The sequence below is a fragment of the Muntiacus reevesi genome, chromosome 2 (genome assembly GCF_963930625.1).
Source record: "Muntiacus reevesi chromosome 2, mMunRee1.1, whole genome shotgun sequence".
Lineage (NCBI taxonomy): Eukaryota > Metazoa > Chordata > Mammalia > Artiodactyla > Cervidae > Muntiacus > Muntiacus reevesi.
In genome coordinates this window covers 20,458,179-20,484,221 of record NC_089250.1, presented here as the reverse complement: position 1 = coordinate 20,484,221, position 26,043 = coordinate 20,458,179, and the positions used below count along the sequence as shown (strand labels likewise).

General features: G+C 37.1%; 1 protein-coding gene across 1 annotated transcript in view; it reads right to left on the bottom strand.

Annotated features, from left to right (window-relative positions):
* MALRD1 (MAM and LDL receptor class A domain containing 1) overlaps positions 1–26,043 on the bottom strand; it is a 512,511-nt gene that overhangs the window by 358,928 nt on the left and 127,540 nt on the right. Inside the window, exon 19 of the mRNA XM_065919555.1 lies at positions 7,207–7,294. Within this exon, the coding sequence (XP_065775627.1) occupies positions 7,207–7,294 (88 nt within the window). The remainder of the gene's footprint in view (positions 1–7,206; positions 7,295–26,043) is intronic.

The window sequence follows — 26,043 nt, the reverse complement described above, 5'->3', positions numbered from 1 at the left end:
ATGTAAGTATTTTAACAGTCTTCTCCATTTGGGGTATTCAGCATTTTCCTCAAATAAAAGATGACAAACTTTTAAAGTTTTAAATTTAAAATAAGTCAATTATTTGTCCAGTTTTATTTTCCAGAGACATAATAAAAAATATTAAGTTGCATAGGCTTTGGAGAAAACTTTTCCCTGGATATATGCTAAATCACTTTACAAAACTACACTAGAACACTAAAACAAGAATATTTCAGATTATAATCACTGAGTCTCAAATTTCTTCATTTACGCCTTGAAGAAATATTTCCAGCATTTCTAAAATTTTTTCAGAATCTGTATTCCCTTTCAAAATACAGATTTTTTCCAAAGCATAATGCTTTCATGAAATTTATTATCCTGAGATAAATGTAATGGGCACACCAAACAACTTAGTATTAGAGTGTAAAAAGCTGCCTATGATATCTTAAAAGCATACACAATACAACGCACACATTTTGCCCCAAACACCACCCTTTGTAGAAGAAAGGGAGACTTGATCAAGCACAAATAAAGCTGGTAAGATGTGTAGGCAAAGGAGAAGAGAGGTAAAAAATTCCGTAACTCGGCCCGTTTGGCAGCAAAGCAAAAATTACTCGGTGGGTAGGAGAGGAACATGGCAAAAACTGTTGCTAAGCATCCTCTAAAGAGTTAATATGGTTTCTCAATCTTAAGGTATCATCAGATGCAAGAAATGCCCCTGACTTAGTAACAACTTTCCTCGGAAAAGCAAAATATGAATACCTTGGATCGTGATGCTCATTCTTGTTCCTTATGCATGTTCAGTCATGTCCAACTCTTTGCGACCCCACGGGCTACATCCCACAGACTCCTCTTGGAACTTTCCAGGCAAGAATACTGGAGTGGGTTGCCATTTCCAACTCCAGAGAAACTTCCCGACTCAGAGATTGAACTGACATCTCCTGTGTCTCCTGCATCGGCAGGTGAATTCTTTAAAACTGTGCCCTCTGGGAAGTCCAATACTCACTCTAATAATTAGTAATTCTAGTAACTAATCAATGTCATATGCATGCTGAATTCTGAAACTTTAAATTGGTGTAAACTACCCATTCCTGGGCATGTATCCAGAGGAAAACTTGATCTGAAAGGATACAGGCACCCCAACGTTCATTGCAGAACTATTTACGATTTACAGAGAAATGGATAAAGAAAATATGGTACATGTATATAATGGAATATTACACAGAATTAAAAAGAATGAAATAATGCTATTTGCAGCAACATAGGTGGATCTAGAGACTGTCATATTGAGTGAAGTCAGAGAAGGAGAAATATCACATGACAGCTCTCATATGAGGAATACAAAAAGAAATGATGCAAAGAACTTACGAAACAGAGACTCACAGACTTAGGAAATGAACTTTTGGTGGTAGGGGAAAGGATGCGGGGAAGGGATAGTTAGGGAATTTGGGATGGATATATACACATTGCTATATTTTAAATGGATAACCAACAAGAACCTACTATATAGCACATGGAACTCTGCTCAATGCTATGAGGCAGTGTAGATGGGAGGGGAGTTTGGGGAAGAATGGAAACATGTATATGTACAGCTGAGTGCCTTTGCCATTCACCTGAAACGATCAAAACATTGTTAATTTGCTATACTGCAATACAAAATGGAAAGTGAAAATAAAAAAAAACAAAACAGAAAAGTATATAGGTGATTTTTCTTTCAGTTGGCAAACAGTATGTCGTGATGCCATGTCATCACAGATCTATTCTTCCAAATAACTCAGCTATCTCACCAATAATCTTGGACACAAGAAAGAAAACTCCTGTTGGATGTGTTCTGCTGAAAGAAATGTACTTCTTGCTTTTCTGATTGAAGATGGAAGGCATAATGCAAAACAGATACTTCCTCTGGGATAATATTTTTAAATCTGAATGTCTGGCAACAATTCTTCCAAAATAATCTACTCTGAAGGTCTAATTCAAGGTGAAGGGAAAGCTATTTAACTTTGCCATCATTCCGCATCATTATCTACTCTGGGAATAGACAACACCATCACACACTGATGCAAAAAATCATACGATTCAATTGCATGGTTAAGAATGTCTACTTTCCCTAGAAATGTAATTAATCTTGCCTAAACAGCTGTTTCTCTATTTTCCTCCTGAATTAGATTTCAAACTAGAATCTCTGTCATCAAAGTACTGAAACAAAGGCAGTACAATCCATAATTGAGAATGGATTTGAAAATTGTCAGAAACAACTAGAAGTTAGAAAATGAGAGAGGAAGGACCTAAAAGAGCAAGTAATAATCGTCTAGGATTAAGTGGTAAGAAACTAAGTTTATGGCATAAAAATTATTGAGGAAAAGTAATAAAGGTTTGCAGTTAAGAAACTCAATCATTTGAGTCAAGGACATGGCAGAGGTAATGGAAAAAATAGAACAGATGTGAGAAATATTTTGGAGTTGAGAGTTAATAGGATCCGCAAGTGGGCAAGTTTAAGGGGAAAGCCAAAGATGACTATGGTATTTCAATCCTGGGTTGCTAGAGAAAACTGAGTTCATCCAAAAGGAATAAGGGAGATATGGTGGAAAGAGTTTGATTTTGAGGAAATAGGTAAAAATGAAATGATCTACTTCACTTTAGTCATTTCTAGTATAAAATAAAATTACAGGTCACAAAACTGTATTTTGGACATGAGGTCAATAGTTTGTGCTTTTTTTTTTTTTTTTTTTTAGTTTTTATTTGTTTTGTTTTGTCAATCATGAGGGGGAACATGCCATAGATAATGTTTATACTGAAAGCAAAGCAACGTCTGTAAGTGATCCTACAAACACTGATCCCATCTCAGCTAATGTGATGTCATGACAAACCACTGACTGATAATCATCAAAAGCAATATTTTTATTAAAAGCCTAATTTTTATTTTCATTTTCATCTTCTAGTAAGATTACATCAACTTCCTTTATGAGACACATGGCTTCATCAGATTCTGCAGTTTCAACCCAAAGTTTCTTTTGTTATGAAGCCAACATGAAAACCACACAGTTCAGACAGTCTTTAAAATTCCATATTTTTCTTCCAAAATGTAAACCAGAAGATTGGGACTAATGGTGTGTAACTGATATTTCACATCTCTGCCCTTGTTTCTGGCAGCTCTTTCCTCTCCACCTTGGAAACATCAGCCACAAAACACATGCAGCAGTATAATAAAGCAGCAACAGTATCCACGATGCCTTGGTTCTCTTTCTGAATTCTTTATTCCCTTCCGCCACTGGGGTTACAGGCGTTCTCCCCAAGCTAAGAGTTGGAGGTGATTTGGCTACTGAAATCAGGCACCTTAGGCGAAAATCTCACTACAGCTTTCAACGGTGTATTCTCATCCCCGTCACCTACGCTCTTTAAGTTTTGTTTTTCATATCCCTAAAATGGAAATCACTTTTTCTTCCTTGGGAGGTTAATGCATTTGACAAGCAATATAATGATAGTGGTAAGCATTCTGAGCCAAAGAAGAAGACCGCACTCTGCCATTTGATAGCTACACAGCCTTAGACTGGCTATCTCCTTCTCAATTTGCTCCAAAAAATTGGGATAACAAATGCATCCAATCTATTTATCACTCAAGGTCTCTTCAACCTGTGATGGACCAAGCACTATTCCAGATTTTTAAAAGGTTACAGGATTATATGAGATGATATGGAGAGTGATAGACAATATTTAAGGAGGTGTGTTTTTTAATATTTATTTACTTATTTACTCATGGCACTGTTGGGTCTTAGTTGCAGCACATAGGATCTTCACTGAGGCCCAAGGACTTCTCTCTAGTTGTGGCACGTGGTCTCTAGAGCAGACAGACTCAGAGTTGTTGCGGTGCATGGCCTTAGTTGTACGGCAGCATGAGGGCTCCCAGTTCCCCTACCAGGGATCAAACCTGCATGCCCTACACTGGAAGGCAGGTACCCAACCACTGGACCACCATGGATTACGACCATTTATCAGCTCCCTTTCTTTTAAGGACTTTCTGTATTTTCCGTCCTTGCCAAGCTCCCTGACTGTAGCGAATACTGCCGTGCCCCATTGTTAGGCTTGATCACTTAACTTGCTCTGACCAATGGAAACGAGTAGACACAAGTCCCTAATAGAAGCTTTAAGTGTGCGTTCTCTTTCTAACCCTCTGACTTAAAAACAGAATGTGTCAGACAAGGATTTGGTTCATCAGCCTGGGTCCCAGATAGACAGGGCACACAGAGCCGATATATAGTTTGGAACGACATGGAATTATGGGGCTTCCCTGGTAGCTCAATGATAAAGAGTCTGCCTGCCAATGCAGGAAGATGCAGGTTTGATCCTTAGGTCAGGAAGATCCCCTGGAGAAGGAAATGGCAACACACTCCAGTATTCTTGCCTGGGAAATCCCAAGGACAGAGGAGCCTGGTGGGTTACAGTCCATGGGGTCACAAAAGAGTCAGACACAAGTCAGTGATTAAAACAATTAAAACAACATAGAATCATACAGAGATATGAACAAGAAGACTGTATGCTTGCTGTTATTTTTCTATGCCAACTGACATACTTGAGAGCAAGAAATAAATGCTACTGGCTATAAGCCATTGAGATTTGGCTTTCAAAAGAGGCTGACATATAGTATCTTACATACAGAATTAATATTTTAGCAATAGTAATAATAAAGTAAAATATATAAGCACTTAAAAAAAACAGACATCTCTCCGCCTATCCACCCATCTATCCAGTAGATGCTTATTTAGTACCACTATGTGCCTACGACTAAGTTCTGTTTATACTACAAGGGACAGCAGTGATCAAATAAAATCCTTGCTCTCAGGCAACATCATTATGGGAGAAAATCAAATTTGACTATAAGGTGACAGGTGTTGTGGAGAAAAACGGAGACGGAAAATGCCAGGTAAAGAGACAAGAAGAGACGTGTGTATGTTTGAGAGAGAGGTGGGGTATAGGTTGAGAGAAGGTTTTACTAAAGAAGAAATTCTCCAGCAGAGATCAGAAAAAAGGAGGTGAAATGGATATCTGGAGGAAGAACAGTCCAGGAACAGGGTAAAGCAGGTATAAAAGTCCTGAGGCGTAAGGGGGTTGGAATAATCAAGGATCGGCTAAGAGGTCTTGCTGTTGAGGGACGTCAGTTAGAAGCACATTGGTCAGGACTTCCCTGGTGGTTCAGTGGTTATGAAATCGCCTGCCAATGCAGGTGACATAGGATTGATTCCTGGTCCTGGAGGATCCTACATGCTGTAGGGCAACTAAGTCCATGTGCCACAACTAATGACGCCAGTGCACCTAGAGCCCACGCTCCACAACAAGAGAAGCCACTGCAGTGAGAAGTCTACATACCTCAACTAGAGAGTAGCCCCTATTCACCGCAACTAGAGAAAGACCGTGTGCAGCAATGAAGAACCAGCACAGACAAAACTTAAACAAATAAAATTTTAAAAATAAGGTGCTTTCAAAAAAAAAAAAGCACAGTGTTAGAAGGTAAAGACAGAGCCATTTATGACAGTGCTAGTCGTTTATTCCTTGGATGTTATTGTAAGAAGTTTGGCTTTTGTTCGGAATGAGATGGATGTCATAGCAAGGCTCAGGTTAGGATGACAAGAGCTTATGTAAGTTTGAAAAGGATCATTCCGGCTGCTGTTATGAGAAGAGATTATATGGTTCAAGGGTAGAAGCAGAGAGACCATTTAAAAAGCAATCACAAAAATCTATATAGAGACACTGGTGAATTGGACCAAGAGGAGAGAAGCAAGGGAAATGAGAAGTGGAGTATGGACACACGTGTAGCTAGTGGTTGATCAAATTTGTTGATGAAGAATAAGCAACTAGAGATAAATTGTCATTCACTGAGATAAGAAGGCAGGTGAAAATGATAGGATTGAGGGGACAATGGGTCATCAAGAATTTACTTTTATACATTGAGGGATAAAAGTAAACTTGTTGAATTCTGCTTTCATCTTTGCTGGCCTTCCAGAGAGGGGTTTGACTCTGCAGAGTTCCATGGAAACTGCTACACAGAGGATGATAATTTACCCTGCCAGAATGATGAGCTGGAAAATTGGAGCTGGGACATGTAGCTACAGCAGAAAGCATTGGAATCCAACCCTCTGATTATGTCTGGGTAGGGGCAGGTACTCTGATGGACCATTGCACGTAAAGTTTTCAGCATATGAAAGCACTCTCCATATGGATTACTGCAATTGACTTTTAAACTACCCAACCTCTGATCACTCTAAAGAGGAGACTGTGCTTCCTCTTGTCATGCAATTAGAGAGTCTACAGTCTCAATCCCAATATCACCTTCCAAGAGCTTGATATCTACCCTACTTGATCACTATGCACTGCTGGAATGAGTCTCCCTTGGGGCATGTTTGTTTTAGGTTATTTCTCCTAGTTATTTTTGAGATGCTCATTACATCTAAGTTTGGATATTGAATAGGTGGTTAGTATCCAAGTCTGGAGTTCCACCATTATTGGGCTTCCCTGGCAGCTCAGCTGGTAAAGAATCCGCCTGCAATGTGGGAGACCTGGGTTAGATCTCTGGGTTGGGAAGATCCCCTGGAGAAGGGAAGAGCTACCCACTCCAGTATTCTGACCTAGAGAATTCCATGGACTGTATAGTCTATGGAATCTCTAAGAGTCAGACACAACTAAGCGACTTTCACTTTCTTTCTAGAGTTCGGGGGGTAAGTATGAAGATGGAGATATAAATCTGGAATAAATATATTAGTTTTTTAATGGAAAGAAGTCTTTAACTTGGAAAGGAAATGGCTGGCAGCAATCCTCAGGAATGTTTAAAGTGTAGCCTGAGAGTGAGATGTCACTGCAGGTAACTGAATGGTTACTAAAGTCTCCAAAACAATGTAATTACAAAGCAATCAGTTCAGTTATTATACACCCCCCCCCAATATGATAGACTTACTGTTTAACTTCAGGCACATCTTCCTAATACTTTGAATGTGATGGGACATATATACAATTGACTCAAACCTCTTTACTATGTTTGCAAAGAATTTGATGAATTACAAAGATTTGCAACCTTTTCCATGGTTAATATATTAATAGAATAGAGAGAAGTAAGAGTACTTTTAAAATATTTCTGGAAATGAAATATTGATTTCCTTGGAAGTTTTATTCAAGTAAACAGGCTTGAAAACACTCATACATTGAAATAGCCTTCCTTACCAGGGTAGAGAGTGCAGTCCATAAATGACAAATCATCAATTGCAATGTCTCCAGTAAAGCCATCTCCCACTGATGCCTCCACCGAAATCTAAGAACAATATAAAAAACTTGTTGATATTCTGAAGAAAATTCATTTACGGATGCACATGGTTGAAAAAGAATTCAGAATTCACCAAAAGACAATCTTCTCTTCTGAACCATTAAAATCATACTTTGTAAAACTCTCTGTAAGCAGGCATCTTGTCTCTCTACCAAATACTTCCAGTCATGGGAAGCTCCACACCTTACTGGGGTCATTATATCCATGAAGCCCATTCTGTTGCTGGTGAAAGTTTTGATTTTTTGAGATTTCAGTGTATCAGATTGATATCTACTTCTTTATAACTTTCCATCATTAATTCTAGACTTGTCTTTGCTTTCCTCTGAGCCTTTAAGGCAAATTACTGAACCTCTGCCCAGCGTTCCCCTAGTAGCTCATCTGTTTCCAAGGTTAAATCTCTTCATCCTTCAAGAAACCCAATTTGTTGCCAGAGGTACTTGCTAGACTGCACATTGTGAAGAGCTTTAAAATTTTTCTCACATCGACCTTTTTCTGTAACACTTTATGAAACCGGCTAATCGTTATTAGATCTCCTTCAGAACCACATTAATCACAGTGAACTCAGATGACATCAGTGCTGTTATATGAGCTGCGATTCCACTGCAACTCCAGTAAAATATGAAATACTGACAAATCACGATAGTATATGGCAGATTGTAATTAGGGCTGAGATTTACTACAGCAGAATTAATCATGATGAATTATCTTAATACTCATGCAAATATGTTGCACACTTAATAGGAATTCTGCTATATAATGAAGAACAGTAAGCAAACTAAAAAAAAAAAAAACACATTCCCTTTTTCCACTAGTATAGGAATATATGTTTCTGTTTCGTTTTTCCTCACAGATGCTATATATGGAAATTGAAATTTCATTTCGTTCTTCAAATTCTATCCTCCATTAAAAGTTGTTTCATACATTATTCATGCCCTAAAAAAGATAATTAAAAGGTCAAATTACTGACCTTAAGCCTCTTGACATCTTCTACCAGCTTTCCAGATTTTCTTCAGAATTACTAGAATTTTCTCCCTGATATGTCACTAAGAATATGAATCAATTTGGAAAAGGTTTACACATTCACCTAATGGGCAAATACAATCCACCTAACAATGCCTGAATAACAGGAAGTCTCCTGCTGTTTTAAAATGGATCACTGCAAATATAAAATGCACCCTTCTTTTCATCACCAGCACGATTAAAAGAAACACTACAGGGGGAGAAAACAGGAATGCAAATGTATTCTAATAAACAAAAAGTCAGCAGTCAGAATTTGACAGAACACACTGTAATACAATATCTCTAATTTATAGAAAATAAAGACAGCAGTTGGGTGAACAATAAGAAAAAGGTGTAAGGACTGATTAATAACTATATATTAATTAATTACTAACACATTCCTTGGATCAATATCACTGCAATACAACAGAGAACATGGTAACAAGAGGCTCAGAAGATGTAAGAAAAAGGAAAAATTAGGATAAATTAAAAATAAGCATTACTAACTTGGCTATACTGCTCATGATCATCTTGCTTTATTTGTCAGAAGGAATAGAAAATTGATATAATAGAATCTCAAGTCTATGATAAGCACAACTGTACATATAAATATCTATAAGCTAACTATATGGGTATATAACCACACACAGCTCCATTCAAGTGGGTGGGTGGGCTCAAGGGTCCCAAAGCATTCCTTTTGTTGTCTTTATATAGTCACAAATTCAAGAATTGGCCATTTGTGAAAGTTACAAATTCTCTCATTTACAGCCCACACCAGGTAAGCAGCATTTGTGACTGGATGCTGTCTATACAAGGAGTATTTGCATTGGGGTTACTTCATATTAAACAATAAGCATTTTCATATTGTTTCTACTAGCACTGTCAACGGGAAGACACAGAAATAATCCACGGCAGAGGACAGTTGGGTCTTGCTTTAAGACAAAAGTTAACCATAATTTTTACCGAAATATCTTCAATTTCCTAACCTCTAAATGGTAGCATTCTTGAAAAGAATGAACAATAATTTCAAGCTGAGATACTAAAAAAGTCAATTTGCATATATAACTGCAGTCTCAGCCTCTTTTGAATATTTAATTAAGGCAGACATTAAAAAAGTCTACTTGATAATAAATCATATCTTGAGAAAAAGTTATGAATGTTAAAGTTCAATTCTACTTCTGTCCTGTATTTATTTCAGTCTTGCAAAAAGCTTTGCAAATTATCCTATGAAGCTAGTTACAAGAAAGAGCAAACCCAAGTGTCTCTATTCTGGAAAATTCACTTTCTCTCTTGGTGTTTTTCCCAGAATAAATGGAAGGATATTAAAACACTAATGTTATTGTATGTAAGGCAGTATTGCCACTCTGGACATTAGGGAAGCCAAATTTTCCTCCTAAGTTTCATTAGCACCTTACTGAATGACTTAAAAGGCAATTGAAAATTCCAGTTAGGTCTGAATGACCAGTACTGTCTGCAGAGGCCAATTCTACTTACATGAGAACTATTACTGGCTTGGAAATTTTATAAAGTAATCCAGCCCTTTTAAGTTGTTCTTTTCATGGGCTGTTGCATGCTCCAAAGAAAGATGGAGTGGCTTTGTCAGCTACATTGGAAATTTTAGCCCTAATATAGCCAAAGACTCTCATATTAATAAGCCTCTAAAGACTTGTCTGAATAGATTCTTTTCCATATTGAGGAAACTGAGTTATTCACCAAAGTGTTTACATGATATAGAAACTAATTATTCATATGTAAGACAGAATTTAATCATATTTTTTACCAAAATACCTTCAATTTCCTAACATATGCATATTAATTCATATATGAGTTATATACATGTACATATGTACATATACACATACTCCATTAACTTGAAAGAAAGGAAAAATGGAATGGAGTCAGCCTGCCACTTAGTTTAACCACCTTGCATTGGGAAAAAAGTTACAAAGTTCCAGGATAATATATATCAATTTTTAATATAACTCATCTTCAGAAAGACTTGAAATTCTTGCTTAAAATTTATAAAAAGCACAAATCCTGTGTGGAGCAACTGGAATTCCAATGCATTGTTGATGGGAATCCAAAATGATACAGTCACTATGAAAAATGGTTTGGCAGAAATAAGCCCGTGCACTTAGTGGTAAATTAATGAATGACAAAGGAGATAAGAATATACAATGGAAAAAAGATAGTCTCTTCAATAAGTGTTTCTGGGAAAATTGACAGCTACATGTTAAAGAAAGAAATCAGAACATTTTCTAACACTATATACAAAAAAAAACTCAAAGTGGATTAAAGACCTAAATCTGAGATCAGAAACCATAAAAGTCCTAGAGGAAAGCACAGGCAGAACACTCTTCAGCAAAAATCACAACAATATTTTTTTAAATCTATCTTCTAAAACAAAAATAAAATAAAAAAATAAACACATGGGGCCTAGTTAAACTGAAAAGCTTTTGCACAGCAAAGGAAACCATCAGCAAAATGAAAAGACAACCTACTGAATGGGAGAAGATTTTTGCAAATGATGTGACCTACAAGGGGTTAATATCCAACACATATAAACAGCTTCTACAACTCAACATCAGGAAACCAAACCACCTAATTTTAAAAAATGGGCAGAAGAGCTGAATTTTCCTAAGAGGAAATGTGAATGGCCAGCACGCATAGGAAAAGATGCTCCACATCACTAAGCTTCAGGAGAGTGCAAACTAAAACCATCATGAGATATCACCTCACACTCGTCAGAACAGCTCTCATCAAAAAGAACACAAGTAACAAATGTTGGCTAGGATGCGGTGGAAAGGGAACCCTCCTACACAGATGCGTGTGTCTGTATGCTCAGTCATGTCCAAATCTTTGCGACCCCGTAAACTGCAGCCCACCAGGTTCCTCTGTCCATGGGATTTTCCAGGGAAGAGTAGTGGAATGGGTTTCCATTTCCTCCTCCAGGGGTTCTTCCCGTCCCAGGGACAGAACCCAAGTCTCCTGCATTGGTGTGCGGATTCTTAACCACTGAGCCCCCTGGGAAGCCCTCCCACACTGTTGGTGGGAACGTACATTGGCACAGCCACTATGGAAGACTCTATGGAGTTTTCTCAAAAAACCAAAACTACCATATGACTCAGCTTATATATATAAAAAAAATACCATGTTTCTTCTTGTCAGGCTCTACAATATTGGTAAGAATTCAATTTTTCTGTGCAAGTCTACTTTGGCGTTGTGCCAACTGTTCCCCTGGTTACCAAGAAGGAAAAAAGTCTTCCCTGTCCTGGCGTTTCTCATCATCAATGACAGAAGAGACTCAGCGGTGACGGTTAAGTTCTTGTGAACTTAGTTTAACCCCAGCAGTGCTTTCAAGTAGAAAAGTGAAAGTGGCTCAGTTATGTCCAACTCTTTGCAACCCCGTGGACTATACAGTCCATGGAATTCTCCAGGCTGGAATACTGGATTGGTTAGCCTTTCCCTTCTCCAGGTGCTCTTTCCAAACCAGGGATCAAACCCAGGTCTTCTGCACTGAAGGTGGATTCTTTACCAACTGAGCCACAAGTGAAGCCCAAGAATACAAATACTGGAGTGGGTAGCCTGCCCCTTCTGCAGCAGATCTTCCCAACCCAGGAATCGAACAGGGGTCTCCTCCATTGCAGGCAGATGCTTTACCAACTGAGCTATAAGGGAAGCCTGTATCAAGTATAATAGGTTGCCATGCTCTTTAAAAGAAAAAAAAAAAAAAAGATTTTCTTGATGTGGACCATTTAAAAAGTCTTTATTGAATACATTATTGCTTCTATTTTACATTTTGGCTTTTCAAGATCTTAACTTCACAATCGAGGATCACACCTGCACTCCCTGCATTGCAAGGCAAAGTCTTAACCATTGTACCATCAGGGAAGTCCCAGCAAATACTTCTAAGGCAGGATATTTCTCAAGAAGATACTGCCTGTAGTTGCTGCAGTCCCCATTACTCCCTATCACACCTAACTCTAAGGCTGAAAGTCAGGTGCCATTATTTTACACCCAGACCAATTCTCTTAATTCACATCCCTTGCCTGGTTTCCATGGGCACTTGGGTTTGCAATTCCTTGTGCATGCTGGTTAGGTTAGAAACCATGAAGCGTCTGAGACTTTACCCTACTTTCAAGCTGACAAGTTAGCCTGTCACTGTTTCATATACATATACTGAGAGAAGATAGAAGATACTTGACTTAGAGAGATGGCAAAAAACATCAGCCAGAGAAACGTCTCTCCCACTTCCTGCAGGGAAGCATGATAAGCGCCAGGCATTTTTCTGCATGAGTGGTGGGCTGCATAATAGAAGAAGAACCCCAACATTAGGAGATTCTAGTTGTTATAGTTGCAGGCACAACTGAAGGACAGGAGGAGGAGGGGACACAGAGGGGAGGAAGGAGATGGGCCCTAGGTAGGTAAGTAACTGTGGAACACAAGCAAATGTCTCAGGGTAAACTCTATGCAATAGATTCTTTGCTCAGAAGCTGAACGCAGGACATACAAAATGCAGGAGAAGCCTGGGTGGGAGGGGAGTTTGGGAGAGAATGGATACACGTATATATACGGCTGAGCCGCTTGGCTGTGCACCTGAGACTATCATAACATTATTAATCAGCTCTACCACATATAAAATAAAAAAAAGTTTTTAAAAAAAATGCATGGAGAACTGTCTCCCAATGGCGAAGTTGGACAGGGCTAATCTCCCGATACACTTAATTTGTGGAAGTATGATGACCCCTTCATGTATGTAAAAATTGAAATATTTATATAAATTCAGTCTCCTTTCCTCTTATACCTCATTTTATACTCTTCTGAACTGAATCAGAGTAACTTGTTAGAGTCTCTCAGAGATGGTTATCCACCTGCTATTGGCCCAGCTCCTTTTCCACGCACAAAAATCTTTTCCCATGAAAGCTTCTGCTATATTAACAGTAGAGATTTTTAAAAATCAAGAAGCAAAGAATGGGGTTGAAGAAATAAGGTCACTGAAAACTTCATACAAGCTTCTTTATTCAGATAAAATTTTTTTCTATTCTTCTTCTTGAATGAAAGAGACAGAAACCTAAAGAAAAAAAAACTCTGAGTATTCAGGTCACATTATTTGGATTTGCTTTCCACAGTTTTTAAAGGGTTGGCAAGCCACAAAGCTTATTTCTGCTACTTTTCTCTCTATACCATTTTAGACATACAGGAAGAGTCAAAATTTGGGCAAGATTTTTTCCCTCCCCATCAATTCTTAACAGTGCCTTTCTGGAACTTGCCTAACTAGATTTTAAAAGGGATAAATGTTGATCAATTTGAAATTAATTTGCTACTTGAAACTGGACACATTCACATGCTATATTACAGCATCCTCGGGGGACTCATCTAGACCATAACCCATTACACATCTCATCAATTATGTGAATGAAGACAAATGGTTCTCAATTTCTCTAGTTCCAAGAATTTATACAGAACCAATTTGATTGGTGGTTACAAAGAAGCATTTAATTGAAAAAAAAAAACCTGGTCAATATCAGAGAAAAGTGATGCAGGTTTGGAATTATTGACTTAAAAGTTCAGAAAACTGTGGTTAAAATGACACAATAAGATATAATAGAATTTTAACATAATGAGATGCAATACTGAGTGACTGGTTCACATGTGCCAAAATTAACTTCTCATTTAAGAAGCATAGTTTTGAAATTCTTAAAGGTTATCTTTTTTTCAATTAGAACTCACATTTTATCCTCCATACTATTAAAAATAATATTTAAAGGAAAAGGAGTAGAACTGCAGTTTATTGACTTACAGTATGTCTTTTTCACAAAAATATCACATGCCCCTCAATCTCCTTGTGAAAGGAAAAAGCTCCAAAGCTACCCCCTACCTCCATGTGGGTACTTCTTAAAACTGATGCAGACAGAAAGCGAGAAAAATCGGGTCATGCATTTAAACTCCAATGATAACACACATCTGTCCTTTCTGCATCTCATAATACCCACCCAGGGATGACTGAATTAAAAATCCCATTTCAAGTCTCAGTTTTAGATTATTACTTCCTCAGAGAAGCCTTCCTTGATCACTCAAGCTAAAGCTATTTTCCTTTAAAAACTTCTCATTTTAATTATATTGTTACGTAATTTTTAGCTATATTGTTATGTGTGCATTTCAACATCTGTCTCTTCTTGGAGACTTTAAGGACACATGACGTGAGGCCCGCTGAGGGACACAAAGCTTATGCACCCAGCACCCGCACCCTGATAAGCATGCGGTGAGAATTGACTATTACAGGGAAAAGCCAAACCAATTTCAACTAAAACTATACATGTTACTCTTGATGCTAGATGTCATTGCCCACATTTCCTTTTGCTTTCTTTTTTAACTTATTTGGTTGTGTTTAGTTGTGGCATATACAATCTAGTTCCTTGACTAGGGATCTAATCTGGGTCGCCTGCTTTGGAAGCAAGGAGTCTTAGCCACTGAACCACCAGGAAAATCCCAAGCTGGTGTTCTTTAAATGCAACTTAAGAGAGAAAATAGGCCTCTTGATGCCATTTAGGTGATAAACTTGAATGAACAGTCACATTTACATCTCCAGGTATTTTTAAAAATAAATTCAGACATTAAATAACGGTAACACCTAATTTAGACATCATTTAATCCACTATCTCCTAAACTTGTCTCACCATCAGAATCACCAAAGGCTTCTATTAAAAGTGCAGATTCATAGGACTCTCCCTCTGGGGTTTCTGATACAGTGCATGAGGGAACCTGTATTGTTTTTTAATGCTCCAGATGGTTTTGATAATTAAGAAAATTTGGGAACTACTAATCCAATCTAAATTCTGTGTTTAAAAGAAAAAAGTAGATTCCCAGAGAAATAAAGTTCTTTATAAGATAACTGAGACACTTCACCACACACACATATAAATACCTAAGAGATGAAAAGTATTCTGCCTAATAATGGAGATAAGACATAATAAATAAATGCCATTTAAACCAGTTTCTGTCTACACAGTGCTACCAGGAGAATGTACATTATGCACAGACTTATTTTGTTGCTCAAAAGGAAACATTTGCTATCTTTTTCCTGAAATCTGGAGGATCTCTAACTGTATTTTGTAGCCTCCTGTATATCAACTAAACACCCTATAAGTTTCTACTTCCTAAGAATCCATTCTATTTTCTCTAGTTCTCTACCATCACTTATTCTATACCTAAAATTACCACTGCATCTCATAGTCAGCTCTCAGTATTCAAGCTTAAGTGCATTAGGGTGAGCCTCCTTGAATGGCAAAATTTCAATACTGAAACAAAATTAAAACTAGAACAATATGGAAGCCACTTAGTGTAGAGTTTATTTACACCTGCTTTTCATCCCCAGCATTTAAGTCTTCATTGAATTTGTTATAATATTGCTTCTGTTTAATATTTTGGCTTTTTGGCCTCAAGGGATGTGGGATCTTAGCTACTTGACCAGGGATCGAACTTGCACCTCTTGCATTGGAAGGCAAAGTCTGAACCACTGGAGCACTAGGGAAGTCCCCATCCTCAGGACTTTTTTTTTTTTAATGTATTTCTTTCTTTTACTTTTTTATTGGAATACAATTGCTTTACAATGTTACTTTCTGCTGATCAACGAAATGAATCAGCAATATATATACATAGCAAGTTTACTGATAGAAATCAACAGTCACTCTAATACACTGAAAAGTCAGCTAAGTTGGTTGAGATACCACCCTCATTGCTCTGTCCTGGATCATCCCAGTTCATGGAGCCTCTGCGGGAGGTACAGACAGGCGGCCACCAATCAGGGACAGCTGTCCTTGCTCTTAACTCACACCCAAGGCCACAGCTTTTCATATTTGTTAAAGAGAACAAGATACAGAATGACAAGTTTATATATTTTTTTTTTCTGGTGGGTAGATGAACTTTTAAATGACTGCCAAAGGAAATCTAAACTCTAAGTATGCATATATACAGCTTGCTCTCTGAGTCACATACTTATGTCTGTTGGTTCTATAGAAAATGCAAGTAAGCAATGGCGTTAAAAAAGTCATTAGCCGTAGAACTTTCTTCATTTTGAATCCCATGGAAACCAAAGCTTCACCTATCACTAATCTCTTAAAAATTAATTTCACATGAAATTGTCTAAGTAAGCAAGGGAAGGTAAGACACCTGAGGAAGCAATCAGTGGAAGAATAAAAGTAGAAAATCATATGTACAAACAGCATGATGTCACGTGGTAATAAAAAAAAAATACCACCTAAAGTCTTAAATCCTGGATTAAAGGATTATTTTTAAAAACTAGACTGTTTTGGACACATTTTAGATAGGAGAATGGAAAGTCATACATACGGATTATTAAAGTGTTTCCTTCAGTATAATTTTAGTATAGGACATTCACTTTCATATAATTCATGAGTCAGAGAGTCAAAAGGCAAGGTTGCTGTCAAACCCTCAGTCTCATTCTCTTTACATCTCCTCCATCCTTGTGTTAGTGACCTCTTTTCAACCTAATCTGTCAATCCTTCTGAAAACATATATTTTGTTTTCACCTCATCAGAAAACCATTACTCCACATCCTACCTTTCTGAGCAAGCAGAAGACTTGTTTTTAGTATATATTTCTAAACCGAGATGAATGGGAAGGATTGATACAATTCCCAATATATCTTTCAGTTAACAATCAGTGTGATCTGACTCTGGGATAAGATAAAAAATGCCTGAAAGCATGGTCTAACTATGTAACATTTTTAACAGGCCTAAATAAATCATAAAGCAGAAATACTCAAAGTTACATTCAAATTGGTAATGTGGCCAACATAAGAAAAACAAAGAATCATACCTAAGAATGACATACAACATATCTAAGGATGAACAACAATTCTACTTCTATTATAATATTAAAGTGTATAATGATCTTGTGAACTCCATAGTGGCTTTCTGTAAAGATCAGGACTCAACAAAGTCATAACTTAAGTGGTTTTTTTTTTTTTTCCCCTTTTTAATTGGAATCTTTATTTTAAAAATGTTTGTTTTCTCAACTGGAACACCCCATTTGTTGCTGTTGTTTAGTCACTCAGTTATCTCTGACTCGTAGTGACCCCATGGACTGTGGCCCACCAGGCTCCTCTGTCCATGGGATTTCCCAGGCAAGAATACTAGAGTGGGTTGCCATTTCCTTCTCCAGGGGATCTTCCTGACCCAGGAATAGAACCCATGTCTTCTGCATTGGCAAGCAGGTTCTTAACTGCTGACCCACTAAGGAAGCCCAACAACAAAAGTTGCCTTCATTCTACCATGACTCCGTTGAGTAGTCAGGAGAGCAACGCTATGGCTCATGATATCTAAAATATTTATCACTTTGCTCTTAACAAGAAAAGTCTGCAAATGGCTGATACAGATTAAAAATGTTTTGCCTGTCAGAATCAATAACAATTAAACGGTCCTTTCATAACCTTTCATTTTTTAACTATGTACTTATTTAAATTAAAAAAATATAAAAATATCTCAACAAATCACTTAACACTAAACAATTTAGATTGAACTGTTTTAAAGCTGCCTTTTTTTAGTAACTTAGAAACTTACTTCATTTCTTTCAAAGTAAAGTTTAAGAGTCTGTGCTCAATTTAGTTCCAAACCTGGAAAAAAAATGTGTTAGGAATAGTTGTAGATCCTTTCAATTTTAAAAGTCTTAGATAAACTTTTGAAATATAAAATGTATTTCATGTACTCTATTCTTACATATAACCTGGGGTGAGTCTTCCTCTTAGGTGAAGCATACAAAAAAGAAAGGTAAAAGTGTGTGATAAGATTTTGAAGTATTTGGGGAAAGTATAGTGAAATCCATAAAGCCAAATTTTCTATACAGCAATCTTCCATTTTATATGTGTTTGGTGGTTTTAGAGGTAGGAATCTAGATTTGGGATATATAATTAGAATATCAAACTATCTTCCCTAATAGTGAAAGTAAATATTTTGAGAATTTAGGAAGAAAGGAAGGAGGAGCAGAGTGAGATACAAAAGGAAGGAAGGCAGCTTAAAAGGATGACTTAGCAACTTGGCCATCACTGTGATGGAATCTCATAGGCCTTTTGAGGAGCTGAATGGAATGGTCTAAGAAACATCCAAACCATTAGGGCGAAGGGAAGGGCTTCATCCCATACTGGTCATGAAGGGGGTCCCAGGGCATGAAATTTCCCACACTCCTGGGCAGCACCTGTACGAATATCCCAGCTCCTAAGCAACAGAAGCCATGAGCTGTGGGCCAGTCTAGGCAAGTGTTGTCCTATTACACCTGAACAAACTGGTTCCAGCCCTACTGGAAGTTTATGAAGAACTGTCTGTTACAGCAGAAGCTAAAATAAAATATGTGCCCGAAAGACTGAGAAGTGGTGCCCAGGTATCCAAAATAGAGTCCCATTCACCTTAAGTGGGAACTGAGAAATATTATCCTTTGCCTTATAAGAAATGCAGATGTGTACCTTTTAAGAACATCTAGGTTAATTAAGCACTACATGAGTACACTGACGAGTCACCTAATTTTACCTACTCTTTGGTTTACCCACTTCAAGCATTCTCTCTGCATGAATCAATTTTATACTTTCAACTACCACCAAAATGTTGATTACCCCAAACCTCCTTTCACTCCACACTTCCCTAAACTTCAGACTTCTTTTTTCCCCAGCCCTAAAGTTGACTTTTTTTTCCCAAAAAGAAATGTCCCTCAGAGTTTCTGATGGCCCTCAAAGCTCTAAAATGTCTTTCAACAACTCATCTTTATCCCTAAAATTTCCTCTCTTTTGCTCTGTTCGATATTTCAACTGACGGTGCCTACTGTTGTTACTACCAGAATCTTGAATTACTCTGGACTATTCCCCATCATTCACATCACACATGCAAGCCTCATTGGCATTACTTTCTAAATATTTCTTGAATCCTTTTCATTCCATCTATATTAGCCCACATTCCCAGCTTAGGCCCTCGCTGTCTCCTACCTAAGCTACGTAATATGCATATACAAATACACACATAATACATATATGTATATCCATGTATATAATTGCTTATTTTTTAATGGTAATCCCTACTTCAAAATGTTCTCCTCACAGCTAACCGAGTGATGGATCTGAAAGTGACCACTTTTGGATGGAGTGATCCATCCACTACTTGTATTTGTATCGCCAAAAGGGCATAGTGCCTGAAGCAATGGAGGGCCTAAAATCAGTGAACAAATTAATATAGACATGAATTAGCACTTGTTAAAATTTACATAGAGAGATTATAATTACAAGTTAACTTTATTGTCTATGTTTCATTTCTTTCAGGAAATTAATTATTTACTTTTAGTATTCTCATCACATTTTGCTGATATTAAAAAAAAAAAAAGAGGAACTAAATGGCCATCTCTAAAATATACAACAGTAGAGCTGTTGCTATCTATCAGTAGAATTTGAATTATCTGAAAGGAAATTAAAAACAAACTCTGATCTTAAATGTGCACTAGGGGCTCAAAAATCATTGAAATTCATGGTAACAATAAAAGTTTAGGAAAGCTTTTAACATTTGATGGGTTTCCCTGGTGGCTCAGATGGTAAAGAGTCTTCCTGCAGAGCAGTTTGATCCCTGGGTCAGGAAGGTCCCCTGGAGAAGGAAATGGCAACCCACTCCAGGGTTCTTGCCTGGAAAAATCCCATGAACAGAGGAGCCTGGCAGGCTACAGTCCATGGGGTCACAAAGAGTAAGACACAACTGAGCTTTGAACTTTTTTAAGATATGATAAAACTAAATTTAAGTTTCTTAATAAGAAGGATTTCTGTGACTTATAACATGCAATAAGAACTGTAGAGCTCAATTGTGAATGAAAAATGGAATTTCTAGAATTTTATAATTAGAAAGAGTTTATAGAACATTTCACTGTTCTGATGAAAAAATATATAATTAAAAGATTAAGTAACATCCATAAAGTCACTAGATCCCTTAATGGAAAATTTGATCTTTAGAATCCAGGTATTCTAGCTCCTGACTTGGTTTTATTTCCCTTTTATCACATTGTTTCCCAAGTGCTTTTTAAAAAAATATTTATTTATTTATTTGGCAACATCAGGTCTTAGTTGCAGCATGTGGAATATTCAGCCTTCCTTGTGGCATGCAAGATTCTTAGTTGTAGCATGTGAGATCTAGTTCCCTGACTATGGATTGAACCGAGTTCCCCCTGCATTCAGACAGAGCACACAGTCATAGCCACTGGACCACCAGGGAAGTCCTGCCCAATACTTTTAAAAATAAAAATTGGAAAATTACATTTACTTTACATGTACAGCATAATATCAAGCTCAGCATAACTATTATGTGTATCTATTAAAAGCAAAACAATAAAATTCCATATGAAAATCATCTCAAAATAATCGAATATAACTGGGTAATCAAACAGGAAAAAACTCTTATACACAGATATTTTACCCCTGAAAAGGGAATATATTGAAAAAATAAGATAAATTATTTGTAAACATGATGAAATATAAGTTAATTCATTTTAATCCAAAGCTTCAAGTTGAAGAAAATTGGCTTTGGAGTTATTCCCATTTTCCTTCACAAGCTTGTTCTTCATTATATTATACTATGCTTCCCAGTAACTATAATCAATTTTTCATATTAACATGTGCTGAAAATACAAAGGGTCAGCATGCTAGAAATAAGTAGGAAGAGTATTTGTTTCTAACTAGATATTTTTTTTAAGTTTCTTGCTAAGTTTTTTTTTTTTTTAAAACAGAATCATTTTATTCGAACACAATGATTCCCCTTCATTCCAAGAACTGGGATCTGTGAGGAAAAATAAGTATCAGCTTAAGGATGACAAAGTATTAAGATAAGGTGCTAACTAAAACTGCAGGGAGACTGCTTGAACCATTTCATTCTATACAACACTGAAAAAGCAAGAGAGAAAAGGGTGGGAGTCACGTATTCATCCATTTGGATGCAGACAGGACTGTATTCACTGAAATTCATCTCCATGCTTGCATATGTGCTTTTGATTATGGCTGATACAGCAAAAACTATAATACAAGAACTAGATCCCTGTTTTTAGGTAATTAGAATCTAAGTGCTAATACTAGACTGATCATTTATACAAAGCTATTATCCATAATAGAATATTTTAGCTAACTATGTCTAGATAAACATCCCATTTCACTCTATGCAAAAAAGGCACACAATCATGTCATTTTGCTGTGGTTTGAGTCCAAGAGAACTTTTGTTTCAAAGGCAATTTAGGTTGGTATTTAAGAACTTGAATCCTGAAGCCACACAGCAAATCTTAAAAACCTGGTTCTACTACTCAGGGTCTTCAAATCCCTCTATTCTGACTTTATTTTAGACTTGCAGAAAAGATGCAAAAATAACACAAAGAATGCCCTATGTCCTTCACCCTACTTCTCCTAATGTTAACATTTTACTGAGCAACCCTCATTTTCTCCAGGTAAGAGCAGAGTCTTCCTCTTAGTGGTTTGGGGATATTATAAAAAGATAACATACAAAATACAGCACCAGGCACATAGAGTGTTAAGTTAAAGTATTAGCTATGGTTAACTAGTTTCTTTTCTATCTACATGTGTAAAGCTTTGGTAGAAATAGAGGCTAGAAGGAAAACCAGAAGGGGGGAAGCTCCTTGAACCGGCTTTGGACTGCTAAAACTAATCAGGGTTAACAGCCAGAACTCATGGAAATAGGACTCATGCCAGGTTCTCTGTAAAAATAGATCTGATACAGAGATTTGGGTACAGAAATTTTCCTGGGGGAACTCACTGGGAACCAACAACTGGAGGGAAGTGAGAGAAGGAAGGACTCAGTGGAGGGAGCAGTTGAGCTGTGATGCGGTCACAACAGAGACCTCAGCCAACCACAGAGGGAGCCTAGAAACTGGGACGGCCCAGTACTGTCCTACCTGGAGGAAAGAGCACTGAGTTTTTAGGTCTGCAGTGACCAGACTGCAGATGCGGGCGGGCTCCAAGGAGAGGTACTCCCTTGGCAAGTCAACCCACTTGAGAGCAATTTCTAGAGAGAGAACCTGCTAAGAAGCATTAGCTGCCAACAGTCCCAGCACCTGGGGGAGGAGCCCTCTTATCCTGAGGGAGAGTTAGGCTGTGGACAGGTGTCCACCACCACCAAGTCATACAGAACTTTGTGTGGACAGGGCCAATTCACGGCCAGCAAATCAAAACTACATCATCCTTTCTATTAGGTGATAGACACTGAAAAGATAAATTCAAATCAATATATTAACGCTCAAAGCCTGTTAAAACATTTGTCTTTGCTATATTTTGTTTTGTTTTGTTTTGTTTAGGAATCTCGAGAGAGCAATCATTATTAATATAACATGGAGTAGGAAGGAGTTAGGAACAAAGAGAAGCTAAGTCTTTCCCCTTTCCTGGAACTCAGACTGACTTAAGACGCTCAGCATCCTAGCCTGTGACAGCGTCCATAGATGACACACCCTTAGACTGAATATAGGCTGGCCTCCTGTCAATGGGCAGTAGCAATCCTGACAGCATATCAGGAACTTTTGTGAACAGTGACTTATAAAGGTTGGATCTACTACAGAGTATTGAGTAGAGTTCCCTGTGCTATTCAGTAGGTCCTTATTATAACAGCATATATGGAAAAATAATCTAAAAAAGAGTGGATACAGATATACATGTAACAGATTTACTTTTTTGTACACCTGAAACTAACATTGTAAATTAACTATTCCCCTCAAAAATTTTTAAATAAATAACTTAATGTTTAATAATGTAAAGTTAAAATAGTATTAATATTATTAAATATTCATAGTATTATTATTATTAAGAACAATAATAGCAGATATCAAGCTCAATTTCCTATTCCTAACATTAATGTAATTCTTAAATTTTTCCATAGTTATTAATAACTATTTAATGAAAATTAATTTATGCATGCCCAATTTTATCCTATGGGACATCATCATCTGAGGATCATGCCAATATCTTTTGAAAATTGTCATTTTTTTGGTTTATTACTTAGGGTGTATAATACAAAATACTTCACTAAAAAAGTAAAGGTTGGATCTAGATATTTAAAACAAACTGAATGACAGGTGGGATTACAGACAAAAGCTGGACTGCTTTTATTTTTTGTCATGTAAGGAGCAGAAATAAATATGGCTAAGATTAAGGGAAAAAGAAAAAGACCTTTTGTTTGATGCAGATGGAAGCTACTAATCCAAAGGATAAATCCAGATTGTACATCATAATGCAAGTCAAGCTAGAGGCATGAAAGGCAAAGATCAGGCAATAATTGGAATAGAGATCAGTTGGAATCATGAAATCCCACACTCAGAGAGGCTATGATAGTCCTGGAAGGAGTCAATTTTGCCAAAGCTAATTAATGAAATGGAACCTAAGGAAGCATTGTGTTATCAAACATAAGTGGAACATAAGCAAATTTTGAAATAATTCAATAATTTATCTTTTGGTGGCTCAGACTGTAAAGAATCTAACTGCCCTGTGTGAGACCTGGGTTCGATTCTTGAGTTGGGAAGATCCCCTGGAGAAGGGAATGGCAACCCACTCCAGTATTCTTGCCTGGAAAATCCCATGGACAGAAGATCCTGGTAGGCTACAGCCCATGGGGTCACAAAGAGTCAGACATGATTGAGTGACTTTACTCTTATCATTATTTTACAACAGAAGAGAAGAATCAGGTAGTTTGTGCTGGCTACCATGAGAGGAGAAATGCCTTTATTTAGAGTAACTAGGCACAAAGATGGAGGAAATGGCTTATCTCCTCAACGACTTAGAAAAGTCATATAATGTTTATTCTAGTTCAGTGACAACCTTCAATTTTTAAACTTCATAACACCTATTATATTTATTATTAGGACATTATTGTTCTTATTGCTAATGTTTGAGTAATTACTGTATGCCTGGAAAATTTCAGGTGCTTTATATGTATATATTAATACACGTAATCTTAAAGAAAGAAACTATACAAGGTAGCACTATTATTATACCTGATTATAGGTAAAGAAAATGTGGCACAGAGAGGTTACCTAATTTTCCTAAGGCTACACAGATAATAACTGACAAAGTCAGGATTTGAACTCAAGCAAATCTAAAGTCCATGTTATATCTTCCTCGATAACCTGAAATCACTCTATAACAGAGTACAAGTTAAATTTATTGTACTAAAAAAATACCTCTTGAATCTGAGCTACTTAAAATGTAAACTAAAATTAACTCATACTTTACACCAAGTAGTAGTTCCAAGTCAATGCAAAGTTCTCTAACACTGCATAAATTGTAGCAGCGGTATAGCACTATAATTTGCAATTTAGGTATAACACTACGAATTGTAGACCCAAATGCATAAAGTTGACTTAGATAGAAGGACATGTAATACACCCACCTCGATCATTAGCAGTTATCTGAGCAAAGATAAAGCCATGAATTATAGAGGAAGCTGTCATTACCTATGAGGGCAGAGAAGGCAAGAAAGCAGTAGGAATAAACCTTAAAATGGAATCAAAGTTTCAAACATCAGGGGCAACAACACAGGAGGAGTATAGAGTCTTGGAGTAGTTACACACTGTATTTGATAAAAATAAAGCCTTATCCTGAGATAGAGCCTAGGTGCTCCCTAGCTTTTCTGACACTTCCTCGTGGATTTTAATTGCTTCTGACTGTGTTATAATTAAGATGAAGCTACAACCAGGGACACAGTGGGTGAAGGTCTGCTCTGTACTGATTGAAGCAGTAATCGGAGACCTGCAGTTTAAAGAATACTCATGATACATACAGATGAAAATCATAGTAACTCTGCTAATAGAAAATATATTTATATGGATTTGCACATAAATCGATGTGCACAGAGTGTGAATTTGGAGACACCAAAGGATTCAAGTAGCCTCTACATGAAAAGGATGCATTTATACACAAGGACACATACTTCAGACTCTCCAGAACAGTCCTCATTTAAAATATCATAAGTAGTCTCTACAAATCTCTCAAATGTCCTGAAAATTTCAAAGTTTCCAAATACAAATAAAATTTCCATAGACACCAACTCACAGAGAAACTGTGAAGAGAAAAGTCCTTTGTCAGATATTCAGTGTAAATAAACACTTCAGGTACATCACAGAATTGCCCAATAGATCAAAGTATGAGGTTCTGGGGATTGACATCTACTTTTTTTTTTTTTTTTTTTTTACAATTTTTAGAATTTTTCTCCATCTTCATTCGCTACTCTTAATCATGCTGGAGACTGGTTCAGGGATCAATAAGCATCTTTTACCTGAAACATTTCATTAATTGGATTCAAGATGGAGTAGCCATCATAGTCAACAAGAGTCCGAAATGCAGTACATGCATGCAATCTCAAAAATGACAGAATGATCTCTGTTTGTTTCCTAGGCAAACCATTCAATATCACAGTAATCCAAGTCTATCCCCTGACCAGTAATGCTGAAGAAGCTGAAGTTGACTGGTTCTATGAAGACCTACAAGATCTTCTAGAACTAACATCCAAAAAAGATGTCCTTTTCATTATCGGGAACTGGAATACAAAAGTAGGAAGTCAAGAAACACCTGGAGTAACAGGCAAATTTGGACTTGGAGTACAGAATGAAGCAGGGCAAAGGCTAATAGAGTTTTGCCACGAGACATACTGGTCATAGCAAACACCCTCTTTCAACAACACAAGAGAAGACTCTACACATGGACATTAGCAGAT